Here is a 20772-nt window from a genome sequence, read left to right as displayed (position 1 = left end):
GCTGAAGATAACAGGACTGTGGTATGCATGTTAGCCAATTGGAGATTGTTGCTCTGTCTTGTGAATCTGGAAGGATGTTTTTCACGGTCTTTGTTGAGGAGAGACGAAGAGGGAAGATGCATGTGGAGAGAGCTGGTAGACCCCCGGACGGAGTGGACTGGGATCTGAGGGTCCGAAAGTCGGCGACACTCGGAGTAGACCGATGGTGGAAGAATGACTACTGAGTGAGCTCCAACGTGAACTTTTGAACTTTTCCTTGAATTGGGCCCTTTTTTAATTTTCATTACTAACCCTATATTCAGATTAAGATTCATAAAGTTCAATCATTTAATTGCATATGGTGTACTGTCTAATATGTTGCGTTGTGAGTTTGTAACTGAGTGGTACATTACACATCTACACAAACATGCTTTCCCAGTTTGGCGGGGCCAAAGGCTGTTTCCTCTAGACGACCACGAGCTGTGGGAGCCCGAGGGTTATGTACGTTACAGATTTACGTTTGTTCATTTTCAAAGAATTTCTTGTTTTCACCTTGCACTGTAAGTTCTACAGGGATAAAAATTGCCATTTTGAGTTGTAATCACTCTCATGCACAGGTAATAAAAATGTAGCACTTAATCATAACTTAAGTTTATCAAAGAGTTTTTAAAGTTTTCCAAAATACTTTTTAAGATTACTTAGAAGTGATAATTATAATGAGGAATTCTGCATCCTTCCTAGCTGAGTCAAGTACAGCAGCCAAAAATGGTAGATTGAATTTCCTTCTAGGTTACAGTGCATTAATTCTGGGGAAGAAGATCTAACGTAATTCAAAATCTAACAATAAACATTGTTAATTTCTTTTTTAGCATAATATGTTAAGATGTTTAACAATTGTTTAGGATTTAACAAATGTTTAGCTAAATGCATTCTAGCATACAAGAAACACTAATTTAGATCTATGGGAAAAGAAACAAATTCAGACCATATTTTTGAGTAATTTTATTCCTTCAGCTGGGTTTTTGATCAGTAAATCTGTATTATACTTATTTCATTGAAGTAGGCTAGATTTACTAATGCTGGAATGATCTTCAAATATCTTTTCGATAGTGATTTTACTGGTTCTTTTTATTTGTTATTTTGATCAATTTTGCTCACATTCACCGAATTCAGGTTTAAGAAAATGAAATTTAAGTTGCTGGGATGAAAGTGGCCCTTTTTGCTGAGAAATTTTCTACAATGATTGGATTTTAATACTTAGTTGCAAGCTTCAGAAAAAAATCTGGGTGTAATGTGAAACTGAACATAGTCTGCAAGTGTTCAATGGTAGAAATTGTGACTATTGTCACAATATTGTCACACTATTGTGACGAGAAGCTAGACTGGACTGCCAACACAGATGCCTTGTGCAGGAAGGCACAGAGTCGACTGTACTTCCTAAGAAGGTTGGCGTCATTCAATGTCTGTAGTGAGATGCTGAAGATGTTCTATAGGTCAGTTGTGGAGAGCGCCCTCTTCTTTGTGGTGGCGTGTTGGGGAGGAAGCATTAAGAAGAGGGACGCCTCACGTCTTAATAAGCTGGTAAGGAAGGCGGGCTCTGTCGTGGGCAAAGTACTGGAGAGTTTAACATCGGTAGCTGAGCGAAGGGCGCTGAGTAGGCTACGGTCAATTATGGATAACTCTGAACATTCTCTACATAGCACCATCCAGAGACAGAGAAGCAGTTTCAGCGACAGGTTACTATCGATGCAATGCTCCTCAGACAGGATGAAGAGGTCAATACTCCCCAATGCCATTAGGCTTTACAATTCTACCGCCAGGACTTAAGAACTTTTTAAAAGCTATTATTAATGCTTTTTGAGATAGTGATTTAGATGCATATCATATTTTTTTTTACTGAGTTAAGTATTGTATGTAATTAGTTTTGCTACAACGAGTGTATGGGACATTGGAAAAAAGTTGAATTTCCCCATGGGGATGAATAAAGTATCTATCTATCTATCTTATCTATCTATTATCACTGTGGTTGGATATAAAGCAAACCTTTAATTCAAAATTTAACCAAAGACAAAAAACTTACTACGATTACTGCAGCAATTCTTTTAGCAACTATTGGATTGATCAGCAAAACGTGAGCAAATCGCCAACCACAGAGATCAAAGATAACCTTTACACCATTTTGTTGTGTCTTGACCTCCTTCACAATTAGTTCTGATGTGATTAGGCTGACACGAAATACTTCATAGACTGAAAACAGCTTGGGATCCCAATGTCCTAGAAAAAGAAATGGACAGTGATCAGATACCAGTCATTTTCCTTTATTTCAACCTCACTTAGAAAAGATAAATTCACTCAATATTATCTAATAGAACTGCTTCAGATTTCCCTTTCTATTTCATCTCCACTGTTTGGTAACCTGTGAGGAACATCAGACATGATTCTAATTCCATCCATTATTTATCTCCAGCTCCATTTTCACACAATCTCAAGACATCCTTACCTTACAACACCAACATGACTGCCAGGATCATGTTGAGCTGCAACCAGGAGTTGTAATGCAGAAGTCAAGAATCTACTGGAAGTCAGGAGGAGGTTCAGTCAGGCTGAACCAAGGGGCCAGATAGAATTGCTTCCAGATCCTCAACTTTGGCACGGCCCCTTTCACTTAATTGGGTACAGTGGGCTTGTCAAAGAGATTGAAGGCTAGAACAAGGGCTGCAACAACACGAATAGGAAGTTTGTTAAGTAGCAGGAAAGAATAATAGAGAAGAAGTGTTCACACTGGAGGGAAGTGTACAGTCAGCTTCCTCAGGAGCTAGTAGTGCAGCCAATTTTATTAAAATATGGTATGTGTTAATGGCTATGATTTGGATGTACAAGCCAGAATTTCCAAATATACATATTTTACCATTTAGAGTTTTAATGAAATATAGAGGACAGTAATGGCCTTCAACGAGATTCATACAGATAGATAAGTGCAGAGAAACGTTGAGATACATGAAATGTTTATGTTGGTTAATAGAATGGAGAAGGCAATATAAACTCCCCTCATGTGACATCCTAATACACACATAAGCTGAGAAATCAGATATAATTATGTGTTTTTTGTTTAAATACACATTGTTTTGTAAGTGCTTTGAAAAATGCTGACCATTTCTGATAGGAGTCCCACCCACTGCAACCTCTGGCTGCAAATCCCTTTAAGGTAGCTAAAGCTTTTCTTGTATTATTTCCCCATGAGATGTTGCAGCCAACATCTGCAATGTTCATTTCTGCCTTGCCAGCGAAAAAACAAGGTGAACTAATAATGTGCAACCTATGACCACAACTTATAGCTCCCAGAAAAACAGAAAGGCCAAGCATGCAACAGTAGATATGCTCATAAAGAATCCAGAGCAACACTCACAAAGTACTGGAGAAACTCGGCAGGTCAGGCAGCATTTAGTGGATGGAATAAAGAGCCCGCGTTTCAGGCTGAGACCCTTCATCAGGACTAGAAAGAAAAGGGGAAGGAGCCCGAATCAGAAGGTGCCAGGGTGGGGGTGGGGGCAGATGAAGGAGTACAAGCTAGAAGCTGATAAGTGATTTGAACAATAAAGCGATCACTAAATGTCCTTAGCAATATTCACGCTACATGCTTCATTCAAATAAAAAAATAATAAATGTTGTAATAATTCCAAAAACTACAGAGGTGCAGTGTATTGCTGGTTTAACCAGGAGATGGCATGGGGAAAAATACAATGCATGAAATGCTGTCTCCATGAACAGTACAACAAAACTGCTAACGTACTCAAAATAACAGAATCTTGAAAGGGGAAAAAAAATCAACATTGGTTTTGTAATCATTCTAATGCTAAGTAGGATATTTCTTTGTACATTCCTCATATTAACGCTTCATTTATTTAGCGAAGAATTCCCCTGAAGACTAGGGATACAGATTAATGGGACTCATGTGCAGTACAATGAGCTTCTTTAACTATAGAATCAAAGGGAAGATACAGTACTTACCAATTTTGTATATCAAAACTCTGCTTCCACTAGAATCACGAGACCTCAAAACTGCGTGGTAACCAGCCTTTAGGAGACCTATGATGGACGAAGGCCTCAGGTCTGCACTGATCTCAGGGCATTCAGCTCTCCATTTATGGTAGTTTGACAGTAACTGTGAAGTCAACGTGGAAAGGTTTTATTTGGGCAACAAAATTCCTCACTCCTTGAATAATTGAAAAGTAATGCCAAATATTTACTTTTATTTTTAAAAATTCACTGTTATTATGTCTCTCTGGAAGTTATCTTTCTTAATGCACAATTCCTCATGGAGATGAAGGTAGAGCAGTGGATACAGTGTATATGGATTTCAGTAGAGCATTTGATAAGGTTCCCCATGCAGGGCTCATTCAGAAAGTAAGGAGGCATGGGATCCAAGGAGACCTTGCTTTGTGGATCTAGAATTGACTTGCCCACAGAAGGCAAAGGGTGGTTGTAGATGGTTCGTATTCTGCAGAGTCTCTCTGGGCTTCCAAATCTGATGCTAAGTGGTACACAGGAGCGTAACAGACTTAGCGGATAAGGACGCTGCCCCGCAGTGACAACTAACTAGTCTGGTGATGCCATCCGTTGACCAGCACTCCGGTTCCTCCGCATGTCACCAAGGTGGCTGTACCATCGACCCTTTCGGATTCATCTGCACAGACACCATCAGATGCCCTGCTGCCAGCGTCCTCACTGGGTGCAGCCTTTGTCTGAAGAGGCATAACCTACAAAGTAGCAAAGGCATGCTTACCTCCTTGACTTAGCTAGCCAGGATCCTACTACTAGATCTAGTCTAGTAGAATACCGATTGAACATCACCTTCACGGCTAGTTTAGACCTGCCAGAGAACGAATCTCCACCGTACTTATCTTCAGAGTTGGAAACCCAGAGAGACCGTATGGTGGGGGCACAACACCATCTGTCTTATTACTGTGCAAGGCATGTTGGAGTAGAGTTTCTGGATGGTGTGGAAAGCCCTGTGGCGATGAAGGTCATATGACGAAGCAGGAAGCTGCTAGCATGAACTCTGCACATAGGCGGTTCACATAAGATGGTCGTTACCTTGTTGAGTTTTCTGAGCCACAACAGGGTTAGGCAGTTATGTGAGTGTCAGGGCAGCCCTTTTTAGGGATAGCACTGCCTGCCCTGGAAGGGGAAGCCCCTAGAAAAGGTGGGGTAAAGAAAGCTTGCTCAGATTTCACCTGGCTGGCTCACTGTGGCCAGCGGGTCTTCACCACTGTGGTAAGAAGTTTAAGAAGATGAATCTGACTGTTGCCACATGGAATGTGTGAACAATGCTGGATAATGACTCAAGACCGGAAAGGAGAACTGCTTTGATAGCTAAGGAATTGGCAAGATACAACATTGATATTGCTGCGCTCCAAGAGATAAGGATTGAAGGACAAGGCCAGATCCAAGAAAATACTCATACTTTCTTTTGGATTGGGAAAGCCAACGAAAGGAGAGATGCAGGTGTGGTCCTTGCTATTTCCAACAAGATTGCTAGCAAATTGCAAACACTTCCGATAGGGATATCTGAAAGGATCATGCGACTACGTGCTCCCATCGGAAAGGATCGTTTCCTGAATTTGATCAATGTGTATTCACCAACCATGGCATATTCTGACGAAGACAAGGAGTCCTTCTATCAGGAACTGGCTGAAGTAACTGATAATGTCCCTAGGGCAGACAAGTTGCTCATCTTGGGGGATTTCAATGCCAGGGTAGGCAAGGATCACAGTACCTATGAAGATGTCATTGGCAAATTTGGTAAAGCCAAAAAGAACACCGATGGTGACCTTATGCTAAACTTTTGTGCTCAGACGAAATTGTGTGTTACCAACACTTTATTTTGTCAACCTGAGAAGAACTACTTCACCTGGATGCACCCAAGGTCAAAGCATCTCCATTTGCTTGACCATGTTGTGACTTGCAGAGCAGATATGCCGGAGGTTCTATCAACAAAAGCAACGCGTGGAGCAGAGTGCTCATCTGATCATTACATGGTACGATCACAACTTAGACTTAAACTGCTGATGCCAAGGAGAAAAACCCCTAGTGAAGCACCCAAGAAATTGGAGGCCAACAAGTTGGCCAGTGAGGAACATCAGAGGAGACTTGTCACAGCATTGGCATTATCTCTCCACGAAGACAAAGACCCTCTCAGTGACCCAACCAATATTGAAGAATGCTGGAAGCAGCTTGAGAAAACCATCCATTCAACTGCAAATGCAGTGCTTGGCCACCCTAAGAGAAAAACTCCTGACTGGTTTCAAGAACAAAATGATTCAATTCAAGAACTGTTGGAGATGAAACAAAGGCTTTATATGTGTCACTTGAAAGAGAACTCTGAAAGAAGCAAAGCAGCGTTTAAGGCCGTGAAAGCCAAAGTTCAAAGGGAGATCGGGGCTATGAAGAACAACTGGTGGAATAAGAAAGCGGAAGAACTGCAAGAAATGTCAGACAGGAATGACTACCATGGGCTCTTCTCAGGACTGAAAGCTATCTATGGTCCAAGAAGCAATACAGTGGCCCCAGTAAAAGCTGCAGATGGGAGCAGGCTATGCACTGACAGGAAAGACGTCATTGAGCGATGGAGGGAACACTTCTGTAACCTTCTAAAACAACAAGGTGCGGCTGACCACAATGCACGTGAAAGGCTCACAGCTGGACCGGTAAGAGAAGAGCTGTGTGGACTCATCACTATGACAGAACTTAATAAGGCTTTAAAAGGTACCAGGAGTGGTAAAGCACCCGGGCAAGACGGCATTCCATCAGATGTACTGAAGCATGATGGTCCTGCTCTGAAGACTGAACGGTTAAACTTATATAATGCTTGTTGGCAGAATCAATGTCTCCCTCAGGACTTCAAAGATGCACTGATCAGTCATCATCTACAAAAAGAAAGGTGACCGTAGAGTTTTTGGAAACCACCGAGGAATCTCCCTTCTGTCCACAGCTGGCCAGATTAAGGTGAAGATACTGCTCAACCGGCTCAAGATCATCTCGGAAGATGTGCTTCCTGAAAGCCAATGTGGCTTTAGGGCTGAAGAGCAACCACTGACGTGATTTTTACTTTGAGGCAACTCCAGGAGAAGGCAGTAGAACAGCAGCAACCATTGTGCATTGTCTTTGTTGATTTCTCACAAGCATTTGATATGGTGGACAGAGAAACACTCTGGGAAGTGCTCAAAACTTATGGTTGTAAAGATAGGCTGGTTACGATGATCAAGTTGTTTCACGAGAACATACCTGGCAAAGTATCTATCAGAGGGGATGTCAGTGAAGCCTTCACCATCAACCACGGGGTAAAACAGGGATGCATTCTTGCTCCAACTTTGTTCACACTATATCTTGCTGCAGTTTCAGAAATAATGTACCATAATTTGGACAAAGGTGTGTACATCAGGACTCACTCAGATGCAAAATTGTTCAACCTGTCAAGACTCAAAGCTTCAACCAGATCAAGAGAGATATGAGTCAGAGAGCTTTTGTATGCAGACGACTCAGCCCTGGTTGCTACTGATGTTAATGTGATTCAAGAAATTGTACACCACTTCTCATTTGCTGCCACCCTTTTTGGCCTAAGAATCAATGTCTCCAAAACCGAACCTGTACCAGCCTCCTCCTCTGTGTAGTCCCAGTGAGACCCAACCACCAGTCATATCGGTCAATGGGGTAGCGCTGAAATGTTCTGACTCTTTCACATACTTAGGAAGCGCTGTGACCAACACCAACTCATCAGACCTGGAAGCTGAGAGGAGAATTCAATCAGCTACAAAAGTCTTTGGTGCTTTGCAGAAGCGACTTTGATCTCGCCACAACAATAAAATGGCAACCAAGGTCAAAGTGTATAACATAGCTTGTAACGTTCTCGCTCGGGTGTAACGGACCCGAATTAAACGTCGAGGTAAACCGGAGTCAATGAAAACAAGGTCGCAGTAAGATTAACCATTTACTGTTCACTCTTCACATTAACGTATGGTGAAAACTGTTGATAAAACAATACAAGATTGGTACAGTGTTTGTTTCCTTCTAAATATCACATTTACATTGTGAATACTTGCAAAGGTAAAACTACAATAACTACATTACATTAAAGTGCAGCATACAGTCAGAATCTAGCTGCTCCATTGACTGCTTTAGATACACTTCAATACAAACTATCCCGACTCTTTAACTAACGAAAACATAAACCTTATCGACCGTCGTTACTTTTAACAGAATCGGCGTTAACATTTTAACTCAACATATCGATTACCTAATGACTTACAGCGTTGCTTTCACTGTGTCTTTGGTGCGTAGAGAAAACTTAACTAGCGCTGTGGCGCCACATGTGAGCGACCCCCACCCTTGCGTTTATCCCAAACCGGTATTTTCCCACAAGACGCGGCGAACCCGGATGTGATGTCATCGCAGCCGCGATATATTACAGACAAATAAATTGACTTAAACAATCCTAACTTTAACTAAAAAATGCTAACAAATTACTAAGCGAAAATATTATAAACTAAATAACTGCCATAAAGGCAGCACATAGCTGTTTTACCATCTCTGCTTTATTCAACTGAAACAATGACATTGTATTGGAAGCACATCAAGAAATTGACCAAGACACAACTCAGGCATTCACGCCAAATATTGCACATCACGTGGCAAGAGAGGGTACCAGATGTGGAAGTGCTCAAACATGCTGGGACAGTCAGCGCAGAATCGCTCATCACAGCTTCTCAGCTGCGTTGGACTGGTCATGTCACAAGAATGAGCGATGATTGTTTACCCAAAGCTGTTTTCTATGGCGAGCTACATGAAGGAAAGAGGAAGCATGGTGGTCAGAAGCTGTGCTACAAAGATGAGCTCAAGCGCCATATGAAGAACACTGACATGAATGTCAACACCTGGGAGAAAGATGCTTTGGACAGAAGAAGTTGGCGCTGCATTGTCAGGAAGTCAATCCCAGCTATCGAGGAGAAAAGGCAGAAGAAATATGAAGCAGGTCATGGATGCAGAAATTTGGTGCTAGACCAGTCAAATCACAAATGCAACCGATGTGGGAAACAGTGCCGATCCATTGCTGGTCTTGTGGCCCATAAACGTACCTGCAGAGACTAAACTGTCAATATTGAAATCAATGGACTGCTGAAGAAGAAGTATTCTGCATGGAGGTCGGTGACCAATGGTGTTCTGCAGGGATCTGTCCTGGGATCCCTCCTCTTTGTGATTTTTAGAAATGATCTGAATGAGGAAGTAGAAGGGTGCTTTAGTAAGCTTGCTAATGGCAAAAGTTGGGGGTGTTGTGGGTAGTCTGGAAGGTTGTCAAGGTTACAGCAGGACATCAATAGGATACAAAACTAGGTTGAGAAGTGGCAGATGGAGTTCAACCCAGATAAGGTTGAAGTGGTTCATTTTGGTAGGTCAAGTTTGAAGACAGAATACAATATTAATGGAAAAACTCTTGGCAAGTTGGAAGCTCAGTGAAATCTTGGGTTCCATGTCCATAGGACACTCAAAGCTACTGCACAGGTTGACAGTGTTGTTAACAAGGCGTATGGTATAATGGACTTCATCAACCGTAAGATTGAGTTCAAGAGCCATGGGATAATGTTACAGCTGTAAAAGACCTTAGTTAGACCCCACTTGGAGTACTGTGTTACAGGAAGGATGTGGATACTATAGAGAAAGTGCAGAGGAGATTTAAAGGGGTGTTGCCTGGATTAGGGAGCATGCCTTATGAGAATAGGTTGAGTGAACTTGGCCTTTTCTCCTTGGAGTGACAGAGGATGAGTGATGTATAAGATGATGAGAGGCATTAGATAGCCAGAGGCTTTTTCCTAGGGCTGAAATGGCTAACATGAAGGGGCTTAGTTTTAAGGTGCTTGGAAATAGGTACAAGGGGGATGTCAGGGGTAAGTTTTTCACAGAGATTGGTGGGTGCATGGAATGCACTGCCAGTGTTAGTGGTAGAGGCGGATACAATAGGGTCGTTTAAGAAACTCTTAGGTAGGTACATGGAGCTTAGGAAAATAGAGGGCTACGCGCTAGAGTATTTCCAGGCAGTTTCTAGAGTAGGTTACATGGTTGGCACAACATTGTGGGCTGAAGAGCCTGTCACGTGCCACAGATTTCTATGTTATATGTTCTATGTTCTATAAACAAATGTTTAAATGGTACCAAAAATTAATTTTACCCAAACTCAAATCAGTACTTGCCCACTCCAGGAAAAATTTCTCACCCTCCATAAGCATTTTGCATGTGCTCATGAAGCCCAACATGTCAATCAGTGTCTATCACTTAGCCACAAATCTAGTTCTTAAACAATGTATATGCAACCCGCCAGCGCACAGAACACAAACATTACAGAAGGCCTGAACTGAAGGGATGAGCCATGGTGTGGTGTTAAAGGACCTGACATTACCTGGATATCTGCCACTGTTTTAGTCAATGCAGCCTTATTCTATGTTCTCATCCACAGTAGTTGCCCTGCTACAAAGAGACATGACATTTCCTACCCCTACAATTCATCTCCATTCTTCTCAAAGTCTCAGAAGCCCTCTATAGACTGTATAATAAGTACCAATTTTCTACCCAATTCTGACTTTATCTACAATATTCTCCACTGCCACCAAACTTTTCTTCAATTCCACATCTACTCTTTTGCTCCCCTTTTCATATCCTCACTTGGTCCCAGATCATCTCCCTAGCTCACTTTGACATTCTCCCCTCTCGATTATCCTCTGGCTTGACCATCACCCATTGAATACTTTTCCCAGCACAACTGGTCTCCCCACTCCCTACCACCACCATCTCCTCCATGTCCATGGTCTCCTAGCATTTCCACTGTGTTCATAAATTGAGGATGAAATGCCCTTGTGACTCTGCATACAATATATCATCACTGAATTCAGGCTCCCTAGTACAGCTCTTCTTCACAGTGGAAAATGTACACAGAATTTCTTGCCCAGTAATGCACTGTCTCATGTGACTATTTTTAAGTCTCAATAATGCATGATGATGATGATGATGATGATTATTATTATTATTATGATGATGACTACGTTGACTGTCAGGTGTTGGGCATTTTCATGCCTTACCAAGTGCGGAACGAAAGACTGTGTGGCGTGCCACTCCTCACACAGACATTTCATAGTATTTTTTCTTTTTCTTTTTACGAGGTCAAGTTGCGAGCTCAACACTCAACCCAGCACGGATGGAAAGTGTACTCAGGAATGGCCTGATTGGATTCAAACCCAGGAACCTCCGTTCCAGAGTCCGGCGCTGTTGTCACTGAGCCACCAGCGGACCAGCCAATAATGGAGCATTACCTTTAATTGCAGAAAAGAGGCAGATTAGATGAGTGTCTGAACTACAAGAGAGGAAATTTGATGAATGCCTATAAGATGGCTTTTTAGAGCAGTTTGTGCTTGAGCATACTCAGGGAAAGGCTATCTTAGGTTGGGTGTTGGATAATCCAGATCTTATTACAGAGCTTAAGGTAAAGGAACCCTTAGAAGACAGTGATCAGAATGTAATTGAATTCATACTGCAATTTGAGAGAGAGAGAAGCATAACTCACATGTATCAGTATCACAATGGAATAAAGGGAATTGCACAGGCATGAGAGAGGAGCTTGCCCAGCTGGATTGGAGAGGGTTACTAGAAGGGTGTGACAGAGCAGAGGTGGCTGAAGTTTCTGGGAATAGTTCACCAGGCACAGGATAAATATGTCCCACAGATGAAGTAGTTCCTAAATGGCAGAGGTAGGTAACTGTGGCTGACTAGAGGACTGCATAAAAGCAAAGGAAAGGGCATATAATGTAGTAAAAGTGACTGGGAAGTTGGATGATTGGGAAGAGTTTAAAATCCAACAAAAGGCAACTAAAAAAGCCCTAAGAAGGGAAACGATGAAATATGAGGGCGAACTAGCCGATAGTATAAAGCAAGATACTAAAAGCTTTTTCATTTATATAAAGAGTAAAAGGGAGGTGAGAGTTGATACTGGATCACTGGAAAATGATGCTGGTGAGGTAGTAATGCGAGACATAGAAATGGCGGATGAACTGAATGAGTATTTAGCATCAGTCTACTAGCAGTGTGCCAGAGCTCCGTCAGTATGTTATTAGAAAGGAAAAAAAATCTAGGCAGACTGGAAAGTTTTAAAGTGGATAAGTCACCTGGACCAGATGGACTACATCCCAGAGTCCTGAGAGAGGTTGCTGAAGAGATAACGGGTGCATTGTTCGTGATCTTTCAAGAATCACTTGAATCTGGCATGGTCCTGGAGGACTGGAAGATTGCAAATGTCACTCCATTTTTTAAGAAGGGAGGAAGGCAAAAGAAAGGAAATTATTAGCCAGTTAGCTTAATCTCAGTGGTTGGGAAAATGTTGGAGTCTATTATTAAGGATGAAGTTTCAGGGTACAAAGACTTATTATAAAATAAGTCAAAGTCAGCATAGCTTCTGTAAAGGGAAATCTTGCCTGACAAAAGTTCTTTGAGGAAGTAACAAGCAGGATGGACAAAGATCCCACACACCCAGCTCATGGACTGTTTGTCCCACTCCCATCAGGGAGGATGCTAAGTAGCGTCCAAGCCAGGACCACCAGACTCAAAAACAGTTACTTTCTCAAGCAAAATGGCTGATCAACACCTTCACCCACCAATTCAGCCCCCCCCATATACCCAAACTCACTACTTTATCATTTCCTGTTAGTCACAACTCTCCTGTGCCTCACATCACATTATGAACATAAAATCAATCTATGTATATTAACAATCTTATGTATTTATTTTTTTTAAATTATAATTTTCTTTATCTTATTGTGTTTCTTTTTGTGCTGCATCAGAACCACAGTAACAAATACTTTGTAATCTTAAATCTTGAATGAATTGTCAATATGAAACTCAAAGCCACAATGAACAAACTATTGAAGACAAATAATATATGGTTCCTCAGTGGTTGAAGCATTTGGTAATTTTCACTGTTTATAACCATATAACAATTACAGCATGGAAACTTCTAGTCCATGCCGAGTGCTTACTCTCACAAACCTATGTTTGTTTAACCTATGAGTGATTATGACAATACAATTTCCACAATGATTAGATTCACAGACAGTGGAAACATACCTTTATCCGACTGATTCCACATTGACCATCAATAATCTCCGTACATTAATCCCGGTTCACCTCGTCATATTCCTTCAATGCCCCACCAAATTCCCCATCATACCTACACACAAGGGGCAATTTACATTGTATAACTAATTCTGTCAATGGGCACATCTTTGGGAATGTGGGAGGACACTAGAGCAATGGAGGAAATCCAAGCTGCAACAGGGAAAATGTGGATACTCCACATTCTGGCAGCACTGATGGAAGGGGAAACAACCTGGCATCAGGTCCTCCAAAAGATGGAAGAAATATACAATCAATGGAATCACCAATGACTGGTCATTAAAAAATACCATACAGTCAATCTTTCGGGGAGCCAGACTAATACTGATTTGCTGCTGAACTCAGTCTCACTAACACAATGAATTTGGATTGCCACCTGCAATTATTATGGTCAATCTGTTTTGACTGTGATGGAGTAATTGAGTTCCATACTGTTCTGTCATGCTAAATCATGTATCTTCCAACAAGCAAATCCGTTCAATAGACTTTAAGATGGTTGGTGCTTCAAAATACCATGACTTCCATTATTGTAACTTTGATCTCCGGTGAGTCATCTCTGCAGTCCCATTGTCCACTGCCATGCCTAATGTGGGGTTCTTTCCCATGTGTCTTTCACAACCTTGTGGAATTCAGCACTTGAAGTGAATGGTTGTGCTTTTCATCCCTTCCAAATCATTCACTTCATTAACAACATTGAATTAACTAGTCTGGCAGCCTCCTTAATCCCCAAGTCAAATGACTGGAAAAGTGGAATGTCTCTACCATGCTCATCATCTCTGGATCTGTACCCTCTGCATCTAATGCTCCTCAGCTAGTTTCAGCTAAACATGAAGACTCTTTGCCTGGACAGAATCAAACGTTTGTGCTTTGTGTCCATTTTCTCACAGTTATTGACAGTAACCTCTTTAGTTCCTTATGGAGTAGTTAAGGATAGGTTAAGCCCATAAGACCATAAAATGCAGGGGCATTTAGCTCTTCAAGTCTGATCCACCATCTCATCATGGCTGATCCAATTTGTCTCTCAGCCCTAATCTCCCATCTTTTCTTCATATCCTATCATGTCCTGACCAATCAAGAATCCATCAAACTCTGCCTTAAATATACATAAAGACTTCGCTTCCACAGATGCTTCTGGCAAAGAATTCCACAGATTCACCACTCTCAGGCTAAAGAAATTCCCCTTCATCTGCATTCTAAAAGTACGCCCCTCTACCCTGAGGCTGTGTCTTCTGGTCTTAGACTCTCCCACTATAGGAAACATTTTCTCCACATCCACTCTATCAAGGCCTTTTGCCATTTGATAGGTTTCAATGATGTCACCTCTCATTCTTCTGAATTCTAGTGAATACAGGCCCACAGTCATCAAACGCTCTTCATATGACAAGCCATTCAATCCTGGAACTATTTTCGTGAACCTCCTTTGAATTCTCTCCAGTTTCAGCACATCCTTTCTAAGGTAAGAGCCCAAAACTACTCACATCACTCCTAGTGAGGCCGATCTGGTGCTTTACAAAGTCTCAACATTACATCCTTGCTTTTATATTCTAGTCCTTTGGAAATGAATGCTAATATTACATCTGCCTTCCTCACCACAGGCTCATCCTGCAAATTAACCTTTAGGGAATACTGCACAAGGTCTTCCAAGTCCCATTGTGCATCAGTTTTCTGTATTTTCTCTCTATTTGGAAAATAGCCAACCCTTTCATTTCTTCTACCAAAGTGCATGGCCATACACTTTGCAACACTGTATTCCATCTGCCATTTCTTTACCCATTCTCCTAAACTGTCTAAGTCCTTCTGTAACCTCTCTACTTCATCAAAATTACCTGCCCCTCCACCTATTGTCATATTAACTGCAACCTTTGCAACAAAACCATCAATTCTATCACCCAAATCATTGACTTATATCGTAAAAAGAATAGGTCCCAACACAGACCCATGTGGAACAACACTAGTCACTGGCAGACAGCCAGAAAAGGCTCCCTTTATTCCCACTCTTTGCCTCCTGCTTTATACATGGTAGAATCTTCCCTGTAATACCATGGACTCATAGCTTGTTAAACAGCCTCATGTGTGGCAACTTGTCAAAGGCCTTCTGAAAATCCAAGTACACAATATCAACCCATTCACCTTTGTCTATCCTATCATTATTTCTTCAAAGAATTCCAACAGATTTGTCAGGCACGATTTTCTCTTGAGGAAACCATGCTGACTATGGCCTAATTTATCATGTGCCTCCAAGTACCTTGCCTTAATAATCGATCCCAAGATAATCCCAACCACTGAGGCCAAACTAACTGGCATATAGTTTCCTTTCATCTGCCTCTCTCCCTTCTTGAAGAGTGGACTGACATCTGCACTTTTCCAGAATCTAGTAATTCTTGAAAGATCATAACTAATGCCTCCACCATCTCTTCAGCCACCTCCTTCAGAACCCTGTGGTGTAGACCATCTGGTCCAGGTGCCTTATTTACCTTTGAACCTTTCAATTTCCTTCTGGTAGATGGAGCTCTTTGTCTGGGAAAGCAGTCCATCTAAGAGAGGGAAAACTCTGATTTCAAACTTCCGTTGCTTTGTGGCCAAACCCACTCATGGGAAAGGCTTTAGGAGTAAACCCTGAGGACAAATCCGGAGCTGGACTCCCTAAGGCAGTCCGACGTTGCTTCAACCTTGCTCTGGCAATTCCTGCGATGACACTGGTGCCAAGCTGTATCGGCTCTTGCCCTTCCCTTGGACAACATTGGTGGCGTGGAGAGTGGAGACTCACTGCATGGGCAACTGCTGGTCTTTCATAAATCCTTGCCCAGGCCTGCACCCTGGAAACCATTCCAGGCACAGATCCATGGTCTTGCGAGACTAACGGATGCCACCAAATTTCAGTTTCCCAAGAACCTTCCCTCTAGTACTGCTAACTTCAAACACTTCATGGCCCCTAACACCTAGAGCTTCCACCAAACTGTTAATGTCTTTCACAGTGAAAATTAATACAAAATACTTAATCAGTTCATTTGCCATTTCATTGTCCCCCATTACTACATCTCCAGCATCATTTTCCATTGGTCCAATATCCACTCTCACCTCTTTTACACTTTATGTATCTGAAGAAACTTTTGATATCCTCTTTAATATTACAGGCTAGTTGGCTTTTGTATTCCATCTTTACCTTCTTAGTGACTGCTTAGTTGTGTTCTGCTGGTTTTTAAAAGCTTCCCAATCCTCTAACTACATTCTCACTAATTTTTGCTCTATTATATGCCCTCTCTTTGGCATTTACCTTAGCTTTGACTTCCTTTGTTAGCCACGGTTCTGTCATCTGCCTTTGGAATATTTCTTCCCCTTCGGGATATGTATATCCTGTGCCTTTCAAATCGCTTCCAGAAATCCCAGCCAATATTGCCATGCTGTCATCTCTGCCAATGTTCTTTTCCAATCTATTCTGGCCAACTCCTCTCTCATGCCTCTGTAATTCCCTTTACTCCACTGTAATACTGATACAGCTGACTTTAGCTTCTCCTCAAGTTTCAGGGTGAATTTGATCATATTATATGATCACTTGCCACTTTTACTTTAAGCTCTCTAATCAATTCCAGTTCGTTTTACAACACCCAATCCAGAATAGCTGATCCCCTAGTGGGCTCAACCACGAGCTGAACTAAAATGCTATTTCATAGGCTCTCTAGAAATTCCCCCTCCTGGAATCCAGCACCAACCTGATTTTCCCAGTCTACCTGTATATTGAAATTCCCCGTGACTATTATAACATTGCCCTTTTGGCATGCAATTTCAATCTCCCATTTTAATTTGTAGACCATAGACTGTTTGGGGGTCTGTATACAGGTCCCATCAGGGTCTTTTTACCCTTGCAGTCCCTTAGCTCTCTGCACAATGATTCGACACCTTCTGACCCTGTGTCACCTCTTCCTAATGATTTTATCTAATTTTTTACCAACAGAGCAACACCACTCCCAATGCCTTCCTGCCTGTCCTTTCGATACAATGTGTATCCTTGGACATTAAGCTCCCAGCTATAATCTTCTTTCTGCCATTTTTCAGTGAAGCCTACATCTTCATACATGCCAACCTGTAACTGTGCTACAAATTAATTTATCTTAATCCGTATACCACACAATTCAAATATAACACCTTCAGTCCTGTAGTTGCCCTTTTCGATTTTTGCCGCCTTTTACATTGCAATTCATCCTGTTGACTGCAATTTTGCCCTTTCTTCACCACACATTGCCTCTGTTTGTAAACCAGCTACCTTAGCTTCAGAATCAGAAATCAGAATCAGATTTAATATCAGCAGTATGTGTCATGAAAGTTGTTAACTTCACGGCAGCACAATGAAATACTTGATAAATAGATATAGAGAAAAAGCGCAGTTACATTAAATATACGTATGTCTATTAAACAGTTATAATAAGTAGTGCAAAATAACAGAAATAAAAAGAGTGGTGAGGTCGTGTTCACGGGTTCAATGTCCATTTAGAAATCGGATGGCAGAGGGGAAGAAGCTGTTCCTGATTCACTGAGTGTGTGCCTTCAGGCTCCCTGACAGTAACAATGGGAAGAGGACATGTCCTGGCCGCTGGGGGCCCTTAATGATGGAGAATGCCTTCCTAAGGCACTGCCCTTTGAAGATGTTGTGAATTCTACGGCAGGTGGTATCCATGAGACAGCTGACTAATTTTACAAGTTCAGCACTTCTATCCGCCTTGCCTATGATACTTCTTACACTGAAATATTGCATCTCAAGACACTGATCATATCATGCTCAACCTTTTGATTTCTGACTTTGTCTAAGGTCTTACCAACATCTGCCTCCACAACTGCTCCACTAACTGTTCTGGCACTCTGGTTCCCATCCCCCTGCAACCCTGGTTTTAACCCAACTAGCTCAGAATCAGAATCAGAATCAGAATCAGGTTTATTATGACCAGCACGTGTTGCAGAATTTGTTAACTTAGCAGCAGTTGAATACAATACTTAATATAGAAGAAAAAATAATAAGTAAAACAATTACAGAATATGTATATTGAATAGATTAAAAATTGTGTAAAAATAGAAATAATACACATTTAAAAGTGAGGTAGTGTTCATGGGTTTAATGTCCCTTTAGGAATCAGATGGCAGAGGGGAAGAAGCTGTTCCTGAATCGCTGAGTGTGTGCCTTCAGGCTTCTGTATCTCCTACCTGATGTTAACAGTGAGAAAAGGGCATGCCCTGGGAACTATCATTAAAGATGGATGCCGCTCCTTGAAGATGTCCTGGGTACTTTGTAGGCTAGTACCCAAGATGGAGCCAAATAAATTTACAATCCTCTGCAATTTCTTTTGATCCTGTGCAATAGCCGCCACCCCCCCCCCCCCCCATACCAGACAGTGATGCACGCTGTCAGAATTCTCTTCACAGTACATCTATAGAAGTTTTTGAGTGCATTTGTTGACATACCAAATCTCTTCAAACTCCTAATGAAGTATAGCCACTGTCTTGCCTTCTTTATAGATACATTGAAATATTGGGACCAGGTTAGAGATCTTGGCACCCAGAAACTTGAAACTGCTCACTCTCTCCACTTCTGATCCCTCTATGAGGATTGGTATGTGTTCCTTCGTCTTACCCTTCCTCAAGTCCACAATCAGCTCTTTCATCTTACTGACTTTGAGTGCCAGGTTGTTGCTGCGACACCATTCCACTAGTTGGCACATCTCACTCCTGTACGCCCTCTTGTCACCACCTGAGATTCTACCAACAATGGTTATGTCATCAGCAAATTTATAGATGGTATTTGAGCTGTGCCTAGCCACACCGTCGTGGGTATAAAGAGAGTAGAGCAGTGGGTTAAGCACACACGCCTGAGGGGCACCAGTGTTAATTGTCAGTGAGGAGGGTATGTTATCACCAATCTGCACAGATTGTGGTCTTCCAGTTAGGAAGTTGAAGATCCAATTGCAGAGGGAGGTACAGAGGCCCAGGTTCTGTAACTTCTCTATCAGTATTGTGGGAATAATGGTGTTAAATACTGAGCTATGGCTGACGAACAGCATCCTGACATAGGTGTATCTATTGTCCAGGTGGTCTAAAGCCGTGTGAAGAGCCATTGAGATTGCATCTGCTGTTGACCTATCGTGACAATAGGCAAATTGCAGTGGGTCCAGGTCCTTGCTGAGGCAGGAGTTCAGTCTAGTCATGACCAACCTCTCAAAGCATTTAATCTCTGTAGATGTGAGTGCTACATGACGATAGTCATTGAGGTAGCTCACATTATGCTTCTCAGGCATTGGTATAAATGTTGCCTTTTTGAAGTAACAGTTTCAGTGACAGGTTACTATCGATGCAATGCTCCTCAGACAGGATGAAGAGGTCAATACTCCCCAATGCCATTAGGCTTTACAATTCTACCTCCAGGACTTAAGAACTTTTTAAAAGCTATTAATGCTTTTTGAGACGGTGATTTAGATGCATATCATATTTTTTTACTGAGTTAAGTATTGTATGTAATTAGTTTTGCTACAGCAAGTGTATGGGACATTGGAAAAAAAGTTGAATTTCCCCATGGGGATGAATAAAGTATCTATCTATCTATCTATCTATCTATCTATCTATCTATCTATCTAAATGGGAATTTTCACCTGTAGCAGTGAGAAGTTGAAAATATCCTTGAATACTCCCACCAATTGTTGGCACAAGTTTTCAGAGCCTTACCAAGTACTCCAGCGGGGCCTTTCACCTCATGAGGGTTCACTCTCTTTAGAGACAGCCTAACATTGGCATCTGAGGTAGAGTTCACAGGATGACTGGGTGCAGCAGGGATCTTCACAGCTGTAGTTGTGCGCTCCTTTCAAAGCGGGCATAGAAGGTGTTGAGTTGATCTGGTAGTGAAGCATCACTGCTATTCACACTATTGGACTTTGCTTTGTAGGAAGTAATGTCTTGCAAACCCTGCCAGAGTTGTCATACATCCAATGTCACCTCCAACCTCATTTAAAATTGTCTCTTTGCCCTTGAAATAGCCCTCCACAAATTATACCTGGTTTTCTGGTACAGACTTGGGTCACCAGTCCTGAATGCCACAGATCTAACCTTCAGTTTCATGTTTACCTCCTGGTTCATCCATGGCTTTTGGTTTGAGAATGTACAGTAAGTCTTTGTAGGCACACACTCATCCACACAGGTTTTAATGAAGTCAGTAACAACAGCAGCATACTCATCCAGGGTCAAAGATGAATCCCCGAATACAGTTCAGTCCACCGATTCAAAGCAGTCCTGAAAGTGCTCCTGTGCTTCCCTTGTCCATACCTTCTTGGGCTTCAGTACTAGTGCTGCCTCTGCCTATACTCAGGGAGTAGAAGTACAGCCAGGTGATCAGACTTCCCGAAGTGAGGGCATGGAATAGCACAGTAGGCAGGACTGCCGAAGTTTTTCTCTTTTCCATAGATGCTGCCTGGCACGCTGAGTTCCTCCAGCATTTTCTGTGTGTTTTCCTCAGATTTCCAGCATCTGCATATTTTCTCTTGTTTGTGATTTGGTCTATTCAGTTGTGATTTAATTCCTCAGCACACACCAAGCTGAATGTCCAGACTGAGT

The 20772-nt window shown here is 41.9% G+C and overlaps 1 protein-coding gene across 2 annotated transcripts in view; it reads right to left on the bottom strand.

Annotated features, from left to right (window-relative positions):
• Positions 1-20772, bottom strand: part of ttpa (tocopherol (alpha) transfer protein) — a 68399-nt gene that overhangs the window by 21284 nt on the left and 26343 nt on the right. For both annotated transcript variants that reach the window (XM_073041632.1, XM_073041641.1), the window contains exons 2-3: positions 3988-4141; positions 2060-2253 (exon numbers count right to left, since the gene is read on the bottom strand). In XM_073041632.1, coding sequence (XP_072897733.1) covers positions 2060-2253; positions 3988-4141 — 348 coding nt within the window. The remainder of the gene's footprint in view (positions 1-2059; positions 2254-3987; positions 4142-20772) is intronic.

This window comes from Hemitrygon akajei, chromosome 1, assembly GCF_048418815.1.
Source record: "Hemitrygon akajei chromosome 1, sHemAka1.3, whole genome shotgun sequence".
Classification (NCBI taxonomy): Eukaryota; Metazoa; Chordata; class Chondrichthyes; order Myliobatiformes; family Dasyatidae; genus Hemitrygon; species Hemitrygon akajei.
The sequence above is the reverse complement of the archived record's forward strand: the minus strand, read 5'-3'. Positions and strand labels throughout refer to the sequence as shown.